The 12,571-nt window shown below is 43.2% G+C and overlaps 1 protein-coding gene across 2 annotated transcripts in view; it reads right to left on the bottom strand.

Moving 5' to 3' along the window:
• Nucleotides 1–12,571, bottom strand: part of SYTL5 (synaptotagmin like 5) — a 725,724-nt gene that overhangs the window by 583,343 nt on the left and 129,810 nt on the right. For both annotated transcript variants that reach the window (XM_085622910.1, XM_085622911.1), the window contains one exon: nucleotides 9,988–10,489. In XM_085622910.1, coding sequence (XP_085479036.1) covers nucleotides 9,988–10,151 — 164 coding nt within the window. In that variant the 5' untranslated portion in view covers nucleotides 10,152–10,489. The remainder of the gene's footprint in view (nucleotides 1–9,987; nucleotides 10,490–12,571) is intronic.

Raw genomic sequence — 12,571 nt, 5'->3', positions numbered from 1 at the left:
ACTGCGTGTCTGTGAGCCACACCGACAATGCAAGTGACACTGCATGATGAATACCATGGCTGCAGTTCAATTATCATAACATGATGCACACCACAACATTGAAGGGTGGCTGAGTGTGGAACACATCCATAAAGGAGTAGGTCACCCTCTGACACATCCACGTGCACAAACTACCCCTGATGTCAACAACACATCTGCAGATAAACCATGCCGAAGAGTCCAAAATACGAACAAGAGCCAAAATTAGCCAAGTCTGCAACATCTCAGCACTGTAGAAGCCCAGAAGTCAAAGGCACACCCCCTTAAAGGGATTAGGGGCAGCAAAATCACAGCTGCAGGGGTGACTCTCCCACAATGCAGCACACACACATAGCAATAACAGCACATCAACATTGACGACAATGTGGTACAAAGTGCAACGCTTTCAGAACAGAGGACACAACTGGTTCCGCCTGTGCGTAGAAACTGGCCAATCTCATCTGGCATAGCAGGAAACTGTGAGATGAAAATGTACGTGTACAACCTCACATCTGTGATGTAGTTCAAATGTCCACTGTCCCGCATCAAATAGTCAGCTCCTCCCAAACAGTCACAATGTACATTGTCATGCAGTCTGTATGTAAACTTGAACAATGCATCAATATACATGTCAACACAATGTTAAAATGCATCTTCCCTTCACATTGCAGAGGGAAAATCAACACCTCCTGCAGAGCAGACCAGACAACTCATCAGTGATGATGAAGAGGACCTCCACACCTTCGACATTGACGCCCTACAACAGCTCATGGACAGCTACGGCAACCCACCTCCAGGAGCAGGGCAGTCCAGCTGCATCGAGGAGACCCCACCCCCTGCACAGACCACACAGCAGGAAGCACCCACCACCACGGCAGGCTCCCAGCACCTCACCGAAGAACATATCGCATTCCAAGGCCAGGTGTTCGACTGCCAGAGGGAGGTGGCTGAACAGGTACGGGTCCTTTTCGACCTCATGGCAGCCAAACAAGATGACATACGTGGGTGTCTTATTCCCAACAGGGACCACTTACACTCCCCAACGGACACCCACACTGTGACAGAGACACCCGCAATTGCACATTTCCAGTACTGAACCACGCCCAGATCCCCGAGATAATCATTCACACCCCTATGCTGGACTTGCGTACGCTGGCCCAGTCCACTCCTCTAATGTATAAAGGGGACGACGACAAAGCTACATGTTCAAGGACTTACTCACTGCCTGTGATAACATGGTTGCGTCCACTGTTCACTACACTCCAAACACCAGCAGTATATGTCGACATGGACATGTCTGTGGTCTGCATACTGCAGTCTGGCCAGCACATCCACGCCACACTTGGCATTGTGTACATTCTCATTCATGGGTCACTTGCCTCCTTTGCACATGCCTGGTTCCCACCTCTCTCACATTCTGCTATTGTGTGGCTAAGGTGCCCTGCCATTAATGGCTTGTGTACATGGCTAGCTCAGGTAACCACAGTAAGTTGTGCTGTCGTGTCTGGTAGGTGGGCATGTTGTTTGGCATGTTGTATGTAAGTTTGTAACGTGTGCATTCCCAAAGTTGTGAGTTGCATGATTGTGGAGTTGTAGTCTGGTGTGTTCATTTGGTATTTACCAATGGGCAATGCATTCCCATAGGTGCCAGCCTCAAAGCGCTGGTTGGTGATGGACTGTCGGATGATGAAGGAATCATGCACACAGCCTGGGTAGTTGGCGGCGACATTGGTGAAGAGTCCCAGGTGGTCCACTATTGCCTGGACATTGATGGAATGCATGTGCTTACTGTTGTGGTAATTGTGTGCAATGGCGGCAGGGGGCACGAGGAGTACCTGTGTGCAGTCGATTGCCCCCAACACGTGCGGGAAGCCAGCTATGGCATAGAGGCCTTGCTTGGTCTCCAGCTGTTCCTGCGCAGTGTGTGGGAAGTAAAGGTGCTGGGCTACCAAGCTGATGATGGCATCCGAGACAGGTGTGAGGAACTTTGATAGGGCTGGCTGTGAGACTCCTCCGACTCTGGCAGTTGTTTGTTGGAAGGTATCAGAGGCCAAGAGGTGCAGCACAGCCAGCAGCTTTGTCTGCGGAGGGATGTTGGTTGTCCGCTGTGTTGGCACTGTCAGCCTATGGGCAATGATGGTCAGGATGCGGATGATGGTTGTCCTTTTGAGCCTGTAGTGGGCAATGACATCCTCTGGTGTTAAGTCTGTGAGGCGGGTGCGTTTTCTGAAGGTCCGCTGTCTTTGTCTGCGCTGCCTCTGTGATAGTCTATGGGGGGGTGTCCCAGGGGTGGGTGTGGCGGGCCTGGGTATGGTAGCGGTGGGTGTTGTGACCCTCTTGGGGCTCCGAGCTGCATGATCAGTAGCTCCATAGCATCTGTTGTTCTTCAGGTGTGGCTCTGGGCTGGGCTCCCTTTTACGGTGCAGGTTGTCGTCCGACTTAACACAAGGTAATAGTAGGTGTTAAATCCCTGCTGCTAACGCCTCTTATCACCTGTTTTGGGATCTTATCGCCGATCTGGCTGGTCGTTGAGAATATTGCGAAGTGGTGTTATCGTGGCTTTTTGCACAGGAACGCCTACTCTGCATCTCATTAGCGTTAGTTGCCGGTGTCATCCGTGGCAATGTTTTTTGCGGCTGCTATTGCAGGAAAACTGGCGATATCGGCTGTTAGCACCAGCTTGTGAATAGGGCGATAAATCTATTGCCACTTTGGCTGCGATAAAGTGCCGCTAACTCAGCGATAGGTCCTTGAGAATATGCCCCTGAATGTTTTGAAAATATTGCTCTCTAGCCTAAGCCAGCACATATTTAACTCCGAATTTACACATATGTGTGGTGTTCCTATTAGACCTAAAGCTTTGTGAAGTTGCAACTTTTTCCTCTTGCAAATTTGACCTAATTCTTCAAATACTATGATTTCTCTTCTTAGATTTGCGCATGTGGGTTTCAAGTGAAAATCAGGGCTTTCTTGTTCCTTAAAAGTTGCTTTCAGAAAACAAAAGTTTGGCAACATTATTGAGTCTCAAGATCACGCAAAAAAGGTTTTGTAAACAACTCATGATAAATGGAAGGGTACATTTTAGCGCCAATTTGCATTCACAAAAAAATTGTCATCTTGCAGGAAAAAACTAGGCCAGGAAACACTACGTCGTAAAATCAGTAAACCCCTAAAACTATGTGTAAGCCGTTATTTGGGTTCACAAACGTGTATTAGAAATATTGCTCAGCTCAATTGAGAGCACAGTTGTGGAGTTAATATTTGAGATTTCATATCTAAGATTGTAAAGCTTTATTCTTATGAGGATTTAACAAAGATGAGGCAACGGCCCTTCAGGAAGAAACTTATAATTGAGAAAGCTGCCTGCTGTGCAAGTACTCTGATTCACAAATGGAAGTGTCTATTTTGGTGTGGTTAGCTTCATAAAACCTGTTGCAGAACTCTCCAAATAATCAAAGATCGTTGCTTGCACACTGCACTTCCATACTGACCAGTGCTCTTATTCAGCCTCTGTGGCATGCTGGACCTAGCATTCATCCGCAGGGCATCCATTAAGGTCATGTCCAGTCAATTTAAAAGGCTGATGCTAAATGCAAGTCAACACTTTTTTTTAAATAAATCTTTTTATTGAAACACACATCGGCAACACAGTACAGTGCAGATGGTCGCAAGGCTACACATTACAGTACGTATGGGTGAATGGATACATTGACTTCATCATAGAGAGGAATATCATGGGGATATGGGGTCATCATGATCAACACTTCGAGGCGGTACACAAATCTCCCATATACATTCCATGGAGTCCAGATACGGGACCACTTCCCAGGACACCCCCTTGCCAGATATACAGTTTTTTCTCTAAACATACACCAATCAAGGTCCTTCTCCCAGACGTCCAGAGGGGGCGGTGGCGCTGCCCCCCACAGTTGAAAGATGTTTCGTTTGGCCAACATGAATCCCAGTGTGGCCCATTGCGTCTGGGAAGTGTTCAGGTCTGTGGGCTCCCAAATATTTAGAATACATCGTCGTGCCTTCGGACGGAGAGAGACACGTAACACCTCATTAATTGTGTCGTGGATTTGGAGCCAGTAGGAGCTAATATGTGTGCATTCCCAGATGGTGTGCATGAATGTTCCGCTGAGGCCGCAGCCCCTTTTGCATTTGCCTGTGTCCGACCACCCCATGTGCACCAACCGGGGCCCAGTTATATATATCCTATGAAGGATTTTAAGATGAACCAGTCTCAAGCGTGCCGGAATAGCCACCTCTTTAGGGGAGGATATTGCAACTTGCCAATCCTCATCATCCAATTCTATTCCATCCTGTGTCCACTTATCCCGCAATGTCTGTAGAGGGTCCGCCATGTGGTTGATTAACTTTTTGTATATTAACGAGATTGTTTTTTCGGGCAGGTGACCATCTAGAATTCTGTCTTCCAGGGGAGATGCCTCCGGTGGTTTGGAACCCCTAGGCAGCAATGATTGAAGTGAGTGTGAGACCTGAGCATAACGAAAATTCTCGGTGTTTGCAAGCCCATATTCGCTCTGAAGCGTACTGAAGGACTTGATCCCCTCCTTTCCCCAGATATCTTTGATAGCTGAGATACCGATCAGATCCCACCTAAAGAAACCTTTCGTTTTCCATAAATCGCCCAACCGCTCCAAGTCCCAAAGAGGGGTGGCCAAAGTCAATTTATGTCCCCAACCAAGTGAGTTGTTGGCGTTATGCCAAATTTGGACGGAATGTTTAGTGGAGCCCGTTAACACAAATCTTTTAGATCGGGAATACAAGGCTCTGCCGTAGGTGCCTTCCGGAAGGAGCCACCTGTCCATAGCGTAGACCGGATCGTCCGCACGACCATATGTACAATGGTTGATGGCCGCCAGTTGAGATGCCCAATAATACTTCTTGATATCCGGGAGGCTGATGTCTCTGTCATACCAGTTTAGCATTAGTTTATGGAGGGCAATTCAGGGTCTACCATCCCACAATAAGTCCCTCTGCAGGCTCTCAATCTCCCTAAAGTAGTGAGCTGGAACTAGATCTAAAGTGTTTTGTAGGGCATAGAGGAATCGTGGTAAAGCCATCATTTTAAATAGGCCCTGCTCAGAAGTGAAATTGGAAGTGTCTTCCAACTAGCAATGTCGCTTTTGAGCCTTCGAAGAGGGGGAAGAAGATTTTGGGCATAACGGACTGAGGGGTCGAGAGAGATAAAAATTCCCAGATATTTGAATCCGGCCGTGTTGATTTGTATCTGACAGTCCCGGGGTGGAACAGGGGGACCACCGCTCAGTACAAATAGTAAGGATTTTCCCCAGTTAATTGAGAGTCCAGAGAATCTGTCAAAGATTGTGAGGATGTCTAGTACTACTGTAAGAGATTTCTTAGGGGAGGCCAAATAAAGTAGTATGTTGTCTGAAGTCAACACTTTTTGCACTGCTAAATTTAGATATGCAGAAGTACAGTCATACCTAGCATCAGTAAAACGTAACCACTGTCTCTCACATTTGGCTGCCCCATAAGAAACTAAGGCTGAAGTTGAAAAAGCTAACTAAAAAACTTTAAATAAATGGATCTACTTACATGTTTCGCATTATACACAAGTCCATATGGGTTGGTAGGCACACATTTCCACCACAGCCCACTGGAACATGTCATATGCACTGGGCAAGTGGAGTTACATGGCTCACGCACCACTTATACTGAAATGAACAGTTCAAAACAAACCTACATTTGTATCTGTGCATACATTGATACACACGCCCTTCATCATCAAACTTCACCAATTGATCGCTTTCCTAAAGCTAGTCGATGGCTAAAACAGACTCAAGACTAATTCTTCTAAATCATTTCATATTCTGGAGATCTGGCCTTATATTCTCTAAATTCTTGCTCCTGTCTGCCTCTTACCCAGTTAAATTTCTCAAGAAACCAGGAGTATATGGTTGTTGCACAGAAGATTTTGCAAGATTTCATATAACAAACAATATTGTACCAAGGCAAAAAAGGGCCTACACTGAAAGTGCTCTATTTTTGCTGAGAAACCAATAGAAAAAAAATCTCCTTTTTAAATACGAAGATTAAACTAATTTTGCTTAAGAATCCCTTAGCTTTTATCAAAAATCAATTTACCTCAAATCATTTAAATAGATCCTTCAGTGATTAGGATTTCTTTTTTTTTTTTTCTTTTTTTTTTATACCACAGTAACACAGATATAAAGTACATTACGGTTTTCCAAAAATTCATGAGTTCATATGGTCACTAAAAGCACCCCAAATACCTAAACCAATCTTACGTTTCTTAATCCCTTTTACGGAGTATGAACCTAATTCTAAATGAAATAAATTATACATTTTTGCCCGCCATTGACTAGGATTTCTTTTGTTAGATCTGAATTAACAATACAATTAATTATTCACCAGCAAAAGATGTGCCATACATTATGTGCAATTGTTTTGCAAACTGCTGTCTCCATTATTGCACTTATTGAAAATAGTTTAAAGAATAGGGACCGAGGCAAAATCTTTTTGTTGCATTCGATATTCCCAAATGCAGTCAAAACAACGCAAAAACACTTTTCACAAATTTTTCGCTGATACTGATTTAATTTCAACAATTTAACAAATATTACTTCAAAGACAAAGGAAAGTGGGCATCTGTATCTCTGACAGGTATTAAAGCCAGTCAGATACATGAGAAAAAGACTATTTGACCAAGTTAAATAAAACAAAAAAAACATTTTCAATAAATGCCAAGAAAGGGGCACCAATGCAAGATTATTTACAGCATTAATCATTGCATTGAAATAAATGAATTTTACAGGTGTACCAGTTCATTATGTAGATAATGAGGGACTCTAGCCCTATTCACTACAGAAACAAATAGCAAATTAACCACAGGTTCCTTAATTATTATGACAAGTCTACAAAAAGAGACAGGGGGCGAATGAAGGTCCAGCATTCACTCCCCCAAGAGTACAGGTTCAGTCAAAGGTATGCAGTTCCTAAGAAAGGGAAAGATAAGGCCAGGAGCACATGAGGTATTAGGTCAGGGGATTTGATGCATCAGGGGCAAGAGACCTCACACACCCGAGGGGTGTCATGCTTCATCATCGGGCAGCTCCTCGTTGGGCCTAGCGCTGCAATGCCCAACTGGCCCCACATGGGGACTCCTGATGAATAAGATCCCTTGACCTGATACCTCAGGTGCTCCAGACCTTTTCTTTCCCTTTCTTAGGAACTGCACAGCTTTGACTGATCCTTAATTATTACATCTTCCACTCACAATTGTCCATCAACATTCAGCATACAAATTCTTAGCCAGTGTTATTAATGTGACCACATTAGGGAAGACTACATAAGCAACCAAAGCTGATTCGAGAGCAATAGCTTAATTAGTAGAATACAGCCAGAGATCCTGAGCTTTAGGAGGGATGGTCCTGCCAAATCTCGAGTCAGTAGAAAATAAAACAGACTTTAAAAATGGTCCCCATCAGACCCTATATTCATGTCCTCATAATTTCAGGTAAAAACACTGATCAATTTCTCAACATTGACTGTGAAAACCCTTCACACAATCCACACCATCAAAGAAGTACCCGTTTATATTTCACGTTTAACTTCATCTCACGTTCTCTAAGACTATTTGTTTTTTCCAGATATATTTCCATGCAAAATATCAGTATTGTATAGTGCATCCGATGAACGGAGTCACTTTTAGCTGTCTATAATGGTAATGGGTGGGTGTTCATGAAGTGTCACATTTGAGAGCTCTGGAGTTGAGGCTTAAAGCACTGAGAGTTTCTAATGATGCCTCCCTGTAGGTCATACATGTGCTCAGATGACATGTTCATCAAATCATTGCCCTGTCTGCTGAACCTAAGCGTAAAGATCAATGGTTGCATATGTGCCAATTGCCATTATCAGTAATTCTGAAAGTGTGTGAAGGGGGATACGCATGTTTTGAAATATTGACAGCACCAAAGGAAAAGAAAATGCAGTATTTACAGGTGAGGAGAAAGAGTGGGTGTGTATATATGAAAGAGAGAGAAGGCACGGTGAAAGGCATGTGACACAAGGAAGTACATGCAGAGGTCAGATTGAAAAGGCACTGATGAAGAGGAGGGAATGACGTGATATGGAGACGAAGGCCAATATTTTGCAATCAAAATTACGATTGGAAGCCATTCATACATAGGATATATATATTTCATATTTGGAAAGGTCGCCCAAAACAGCCCCCTTTTGATTATTAAATTGGTATCCAGTCACAATCCTACGTTAGGAGTTAAGAAAACTTGAAAGATTCCTAAAAAGGTCTCCAATAACAGCTAAACCTTAAATGTTAATATTTTTGGGTGGGGTGCTGCTGAAAGTGTTTGTTAGACACACAACTGAGGCAGATGTACCACAGTCAACTTGTAAGGTACTTGTTTGAACTTGATCTGATGAAGACATACTGCATTGGACGAGAGGACTAAAGGCTTCTTGGAAGAACAATTCAAAACCGTATACCTGTGAGTCACATGCTGTCTTATCTGTGGTTAACCAGGTCTGCAGTTGTAAAGTCAGCAGCACATTCAACACGCTGTGGCATGTGTCTCACAAGCCGGTTAGGACCTGCAAGATAAGTTCTTAGAGTAGAGCTTTGCGACGCACCTTCACGCTTCAGTGTTCCATGGCAAATATATTCAATAACATCTCAGGGGAATTTTCAATAGGGCAATCCTTTGTAATGCCCCGCCCATGATATATGATTTTCTAGAAAACATTTTAGAAAACCCTATTTAAGAAGTATTTTGACCGCTTGACGCTATTCCCTCCCCGGCGTTAGTAATTCGCCTGTCTGCCTATCTACCATGTCTCTGTCACACCTATAACTACCACAGCAGTCTACTCATCTGGCTTTTTCCCTAAACCGAGCGCCTTGATGCAGCCACCTGGCAACATGCAGCGCTATACTGAATCAATAAACTAAAACCATGGCATAGTCCTTTTAATGCAACCTTTTCTACAGCCACTTTATTCAAACACTACGACTTCACCATAATATACATCTATTGTATAAACAATGAACATTTCAAAATAATCTCTAAAGTCAGAAAAGAAATACTTCAAGACGTTTGGAATGCTTTTACAGTAATTCTGTCACTCCAAAGGCCAGTATCTCAACACCTCTAATTAGAATCCATCCACTCCATCCACTCCAGCTATCTGATAAGAACGAGAGCCTGCAGGCCTGCTACCCAAGAGAACAGACCAAACACGTTTTCCCAAGGACTGGGCGCCTAAGATAACTTAAACACACACAAAATGGGCAAAGGTTCACCAATCTAGACTTTTAACAGATAAAACGTTTTGTAAATGTGTGTGTAGTATTAAATGTAATTAGAAGCAAAACATGTTCACACTTCTGGCACTTCTGTTAAACTCACAGTTTATCTGAATCCTTGTATGTAGGTGTCAGAATTGTAAACCACTATAACTAACGCGTTGGTTATATTTTGCTCGACACATGTTTCCGCCTTACTCCTTAGGTCTGGTCTCAGTTCAGATATTCATATTAAATTAATATTTTTGCATTGTGCTTTTTTGCATATAGTTCTATCCCATCCTAGCCTGTGAACTGTTCTTGAGCCTTTTGTTGGAATGTCTGCAATAATGTGCAGAATGCATTTCAACCCTTCCATTAGCTTAACCAGCACCTCCCTTATTTGTCTTGGACATATGCACAGAATGTGCTGCAGACCCCCACCACTATCAGAATTTGTGCTGCATTTCTTGTCGGTTTACAAAGCGCTTCAATAAGCAGTTTGTCCGGAACCAAAGTGGAATTTGGGTGCTTGTTTAATACAGATGTCCATTCGCCAGTACACAGAATTTGAAGAGTGTGTTATACTAGAGAATGGAACTCAAAAACCTGTCTGCGGGGGTGAGGGCAGAGAAATAAGAAAGAACCAGGATTACCTTATCCTTTTCCCTTCGATTTGTTTCAAATGGTCATCTCTCTTCAGCACTTCAAGTATGGTTTTCTTCTCGGTGTCCGATAAGGAGGACAAGTTGATGATCTCAATCTGTTTTGTTGTATTCTTCAAAGATGGGCGTCTTGTTGACTCTTTTGCCTGGGACATTATGAAGCACTAAAGAGGGTAACCTCAGGGAATGGACCCGTGCAGCGGCGACAGCACTGTACAGTCAGCTTCCGAACTGACAGTAAATCAGCTCTTGATGTAGGAACCTTCAATCTGGTGGTATCAGAGTGATCCAAGGTGGAATGGGTGGTTCATTCTATTGCATGTCACAGAATTGAAGGGTCACCTTTCCTTGTTGTATAATATCTGCTGTATACATCCCAGTAGTTCTATAGCCAGAAGTTGTGGCCTTTTCGGTGGCGTGCATTGGGGCTAAAATGTGACCTGCCCAGCAGCCTTGGATCCTCTGGAGCTCTGGTCATGCTTCTACATAATTCCTGAAAGAGGAAACAAAATGACTCAGTAAACATTTTCATTGGCCATGGATAAACCTCTCTGAGTATTTTACATAATTACATTATTAAGAGAGTTATACATTTGATTGCATTCCAAATTTTCAATCAAAAGAATTTAACAAATTATCTAGGTGTGAGGGAGGCATACCAACATTAATGGCAACCTTTACCAATTATTCTCGCAAATAAACCTATCCCCAACCACTGTATTTAAACACACTTTTTGCAGCTTTTAGATGGTTCAAAACCAAACAGGCCACTTTTTCTATGGCTCCCAGAGAAAAATAAATATAGGGCTGGTACTATGCTATTTACACTAATTACTATTAAAATCCCATATAATGTCACTGCTGGTAGAATTTACTCAGAGTCTAATTTATAAGCATAACCAGTGTAGGAGAACAAGTGGCACAACTGACACCCTTTCCCATAGAATCCATTTGACTGAGAAGACAGACAACTTTGCCTCTTTAGCTATTGAAATTTATGGTTAGGTTATGTTATTTTACACAGTTCTTTTCTGCAAAGTAGTCACCAATTAAATGGTGTTTTTAGTTTTGGGGACACAATGATATTTTCAATGTATGGGCTTTCTCAGAAAAGGGATGTTTGAGTCGCTGGGTTGGTCATATCGCCTACCTATAGCCCAATTAAATGTTAAGGATAATGTTGAAGAGGGGTTTCACAATGGTGGTTTTCACAAAGGCAATGCACTATGGGTGAGTGGTGGATTTTGCTCTATTTCTTTCTGACACATCAGTGTGAACTATGTCAAGGGCTATTCCGCAGCATTCTCTGTGTGGTTAGAAATATGGCTTTTACACCGCCTCCCCCACCCTACGTGTGCCAGCTATGACAGGGTCATCTGTCATTTTGGAGACAGATATTTTGAGAAAGGAGTTGCTTTATTATTTGAGGGAGATGTGTGCCAGGGCCTGTGCTGTCAGGAGACAAGTCAGCTTTATTAAGTGGGTAGGGGGAAACAGAGCGCCAAGTAATGAGATTCTTATTGGGAGTGGCAATGGAAGGAAGCTGGATACCAGGTAAGAGACATTGGTTAGCGGTGGATAAGACAGTCCCTATTTTAGATATTTGTTTGGGGTTCAGGGTAAGATGGGATGCGAGGTAGAGGAGGCAGTGGAATGGGAGGATTCCAGGGATGTTGATGCAGTCTGTGGGGGAGGGGCTTGCAGTAAACCAAGTATTCAGATTTCCACTTGGGGAAGGGGTGCAGTTCACAGGCTGAACAGCAAGTATGTGGATTTTTTTTGGCTATGTCATAGCATTTTAACCTTCGACCTGCAGCTATGTTTGGGAGTAGAAGACAGGTCAGCAGGTCTCAAGATATGATTTAGGGGAGGGGGAAGTAAAGACACCAGTTTAGGGACTGTGTCTCAAACTGGTGGAAAGACAGCCCCCAAGACTGATGGACTTGTTTTGAGGGTCCCAAGATTTTTGACTGAATAAGAAGAGAACGTAACAAACACAAATGAAATAGTGTTGTTGAAATGGTGCAAAACAATCCAAAAGTGCCTACATTTATCTTTTTGTGCTCCAACATTTTGTAATCCATATCAATGTCCTGGGCATCTGACTCGAAGAGTATTTAGATTGTAGCATCTTTAAGGCTGTTTAGTTGGTGGGAAAGCACCACATAACCTGCTTTCTTCCTGTTCCAGTTCATGACGTAAAAGCATGCTACTATGATTCATTCAGTGTTTGTGTTGCCAAGGTTGACATAATGATACACACAACAGGTCAATGTCCATTCACATGGTACTGCACATTTTTATTTATGGAAGAGTTCATTCGGTCTGAGCAATGCGCAGTGTGCGTGTGCGTGCAGGCATTGAGAGAGACAGGAATAAGCTGCTAATGAACATTATTTTCGAATACCAGTGCCCCACCTGCACGATATTTGTAAAAAAAAAAAGATACTTTGCCAATGTCAATAAGTCTCGCCTATGCAGGAGCTATTCGTTTTGCCAAGGTGATTTAGTCATGTTGTACACCAGCGTGGCTGCTGTTCAGCATTGCTAAAGGTTAGTAGTGTAGAAGAGAGTG

The sequence above is a fragment of the Triturus cristatus genome, chromosome 8, assembly GCF_964204655.1.
Source record: "Triturus cristatus chromosome 8, aTriCri1.1, whole genome shotgun sequence".
Classification (NCBI taxonomy): domain Eukaryota; kingdom Metazoa; phylum Chordata; class Amphibia; order Caudata; family Salamandridae; genus Triturus; species Triturus cristatus.
The sequence above is the reverse complement of the archived record's forward strand: the minus strand, read 5'-3'. Positions and strand labels throughout refer to the sequence as shown.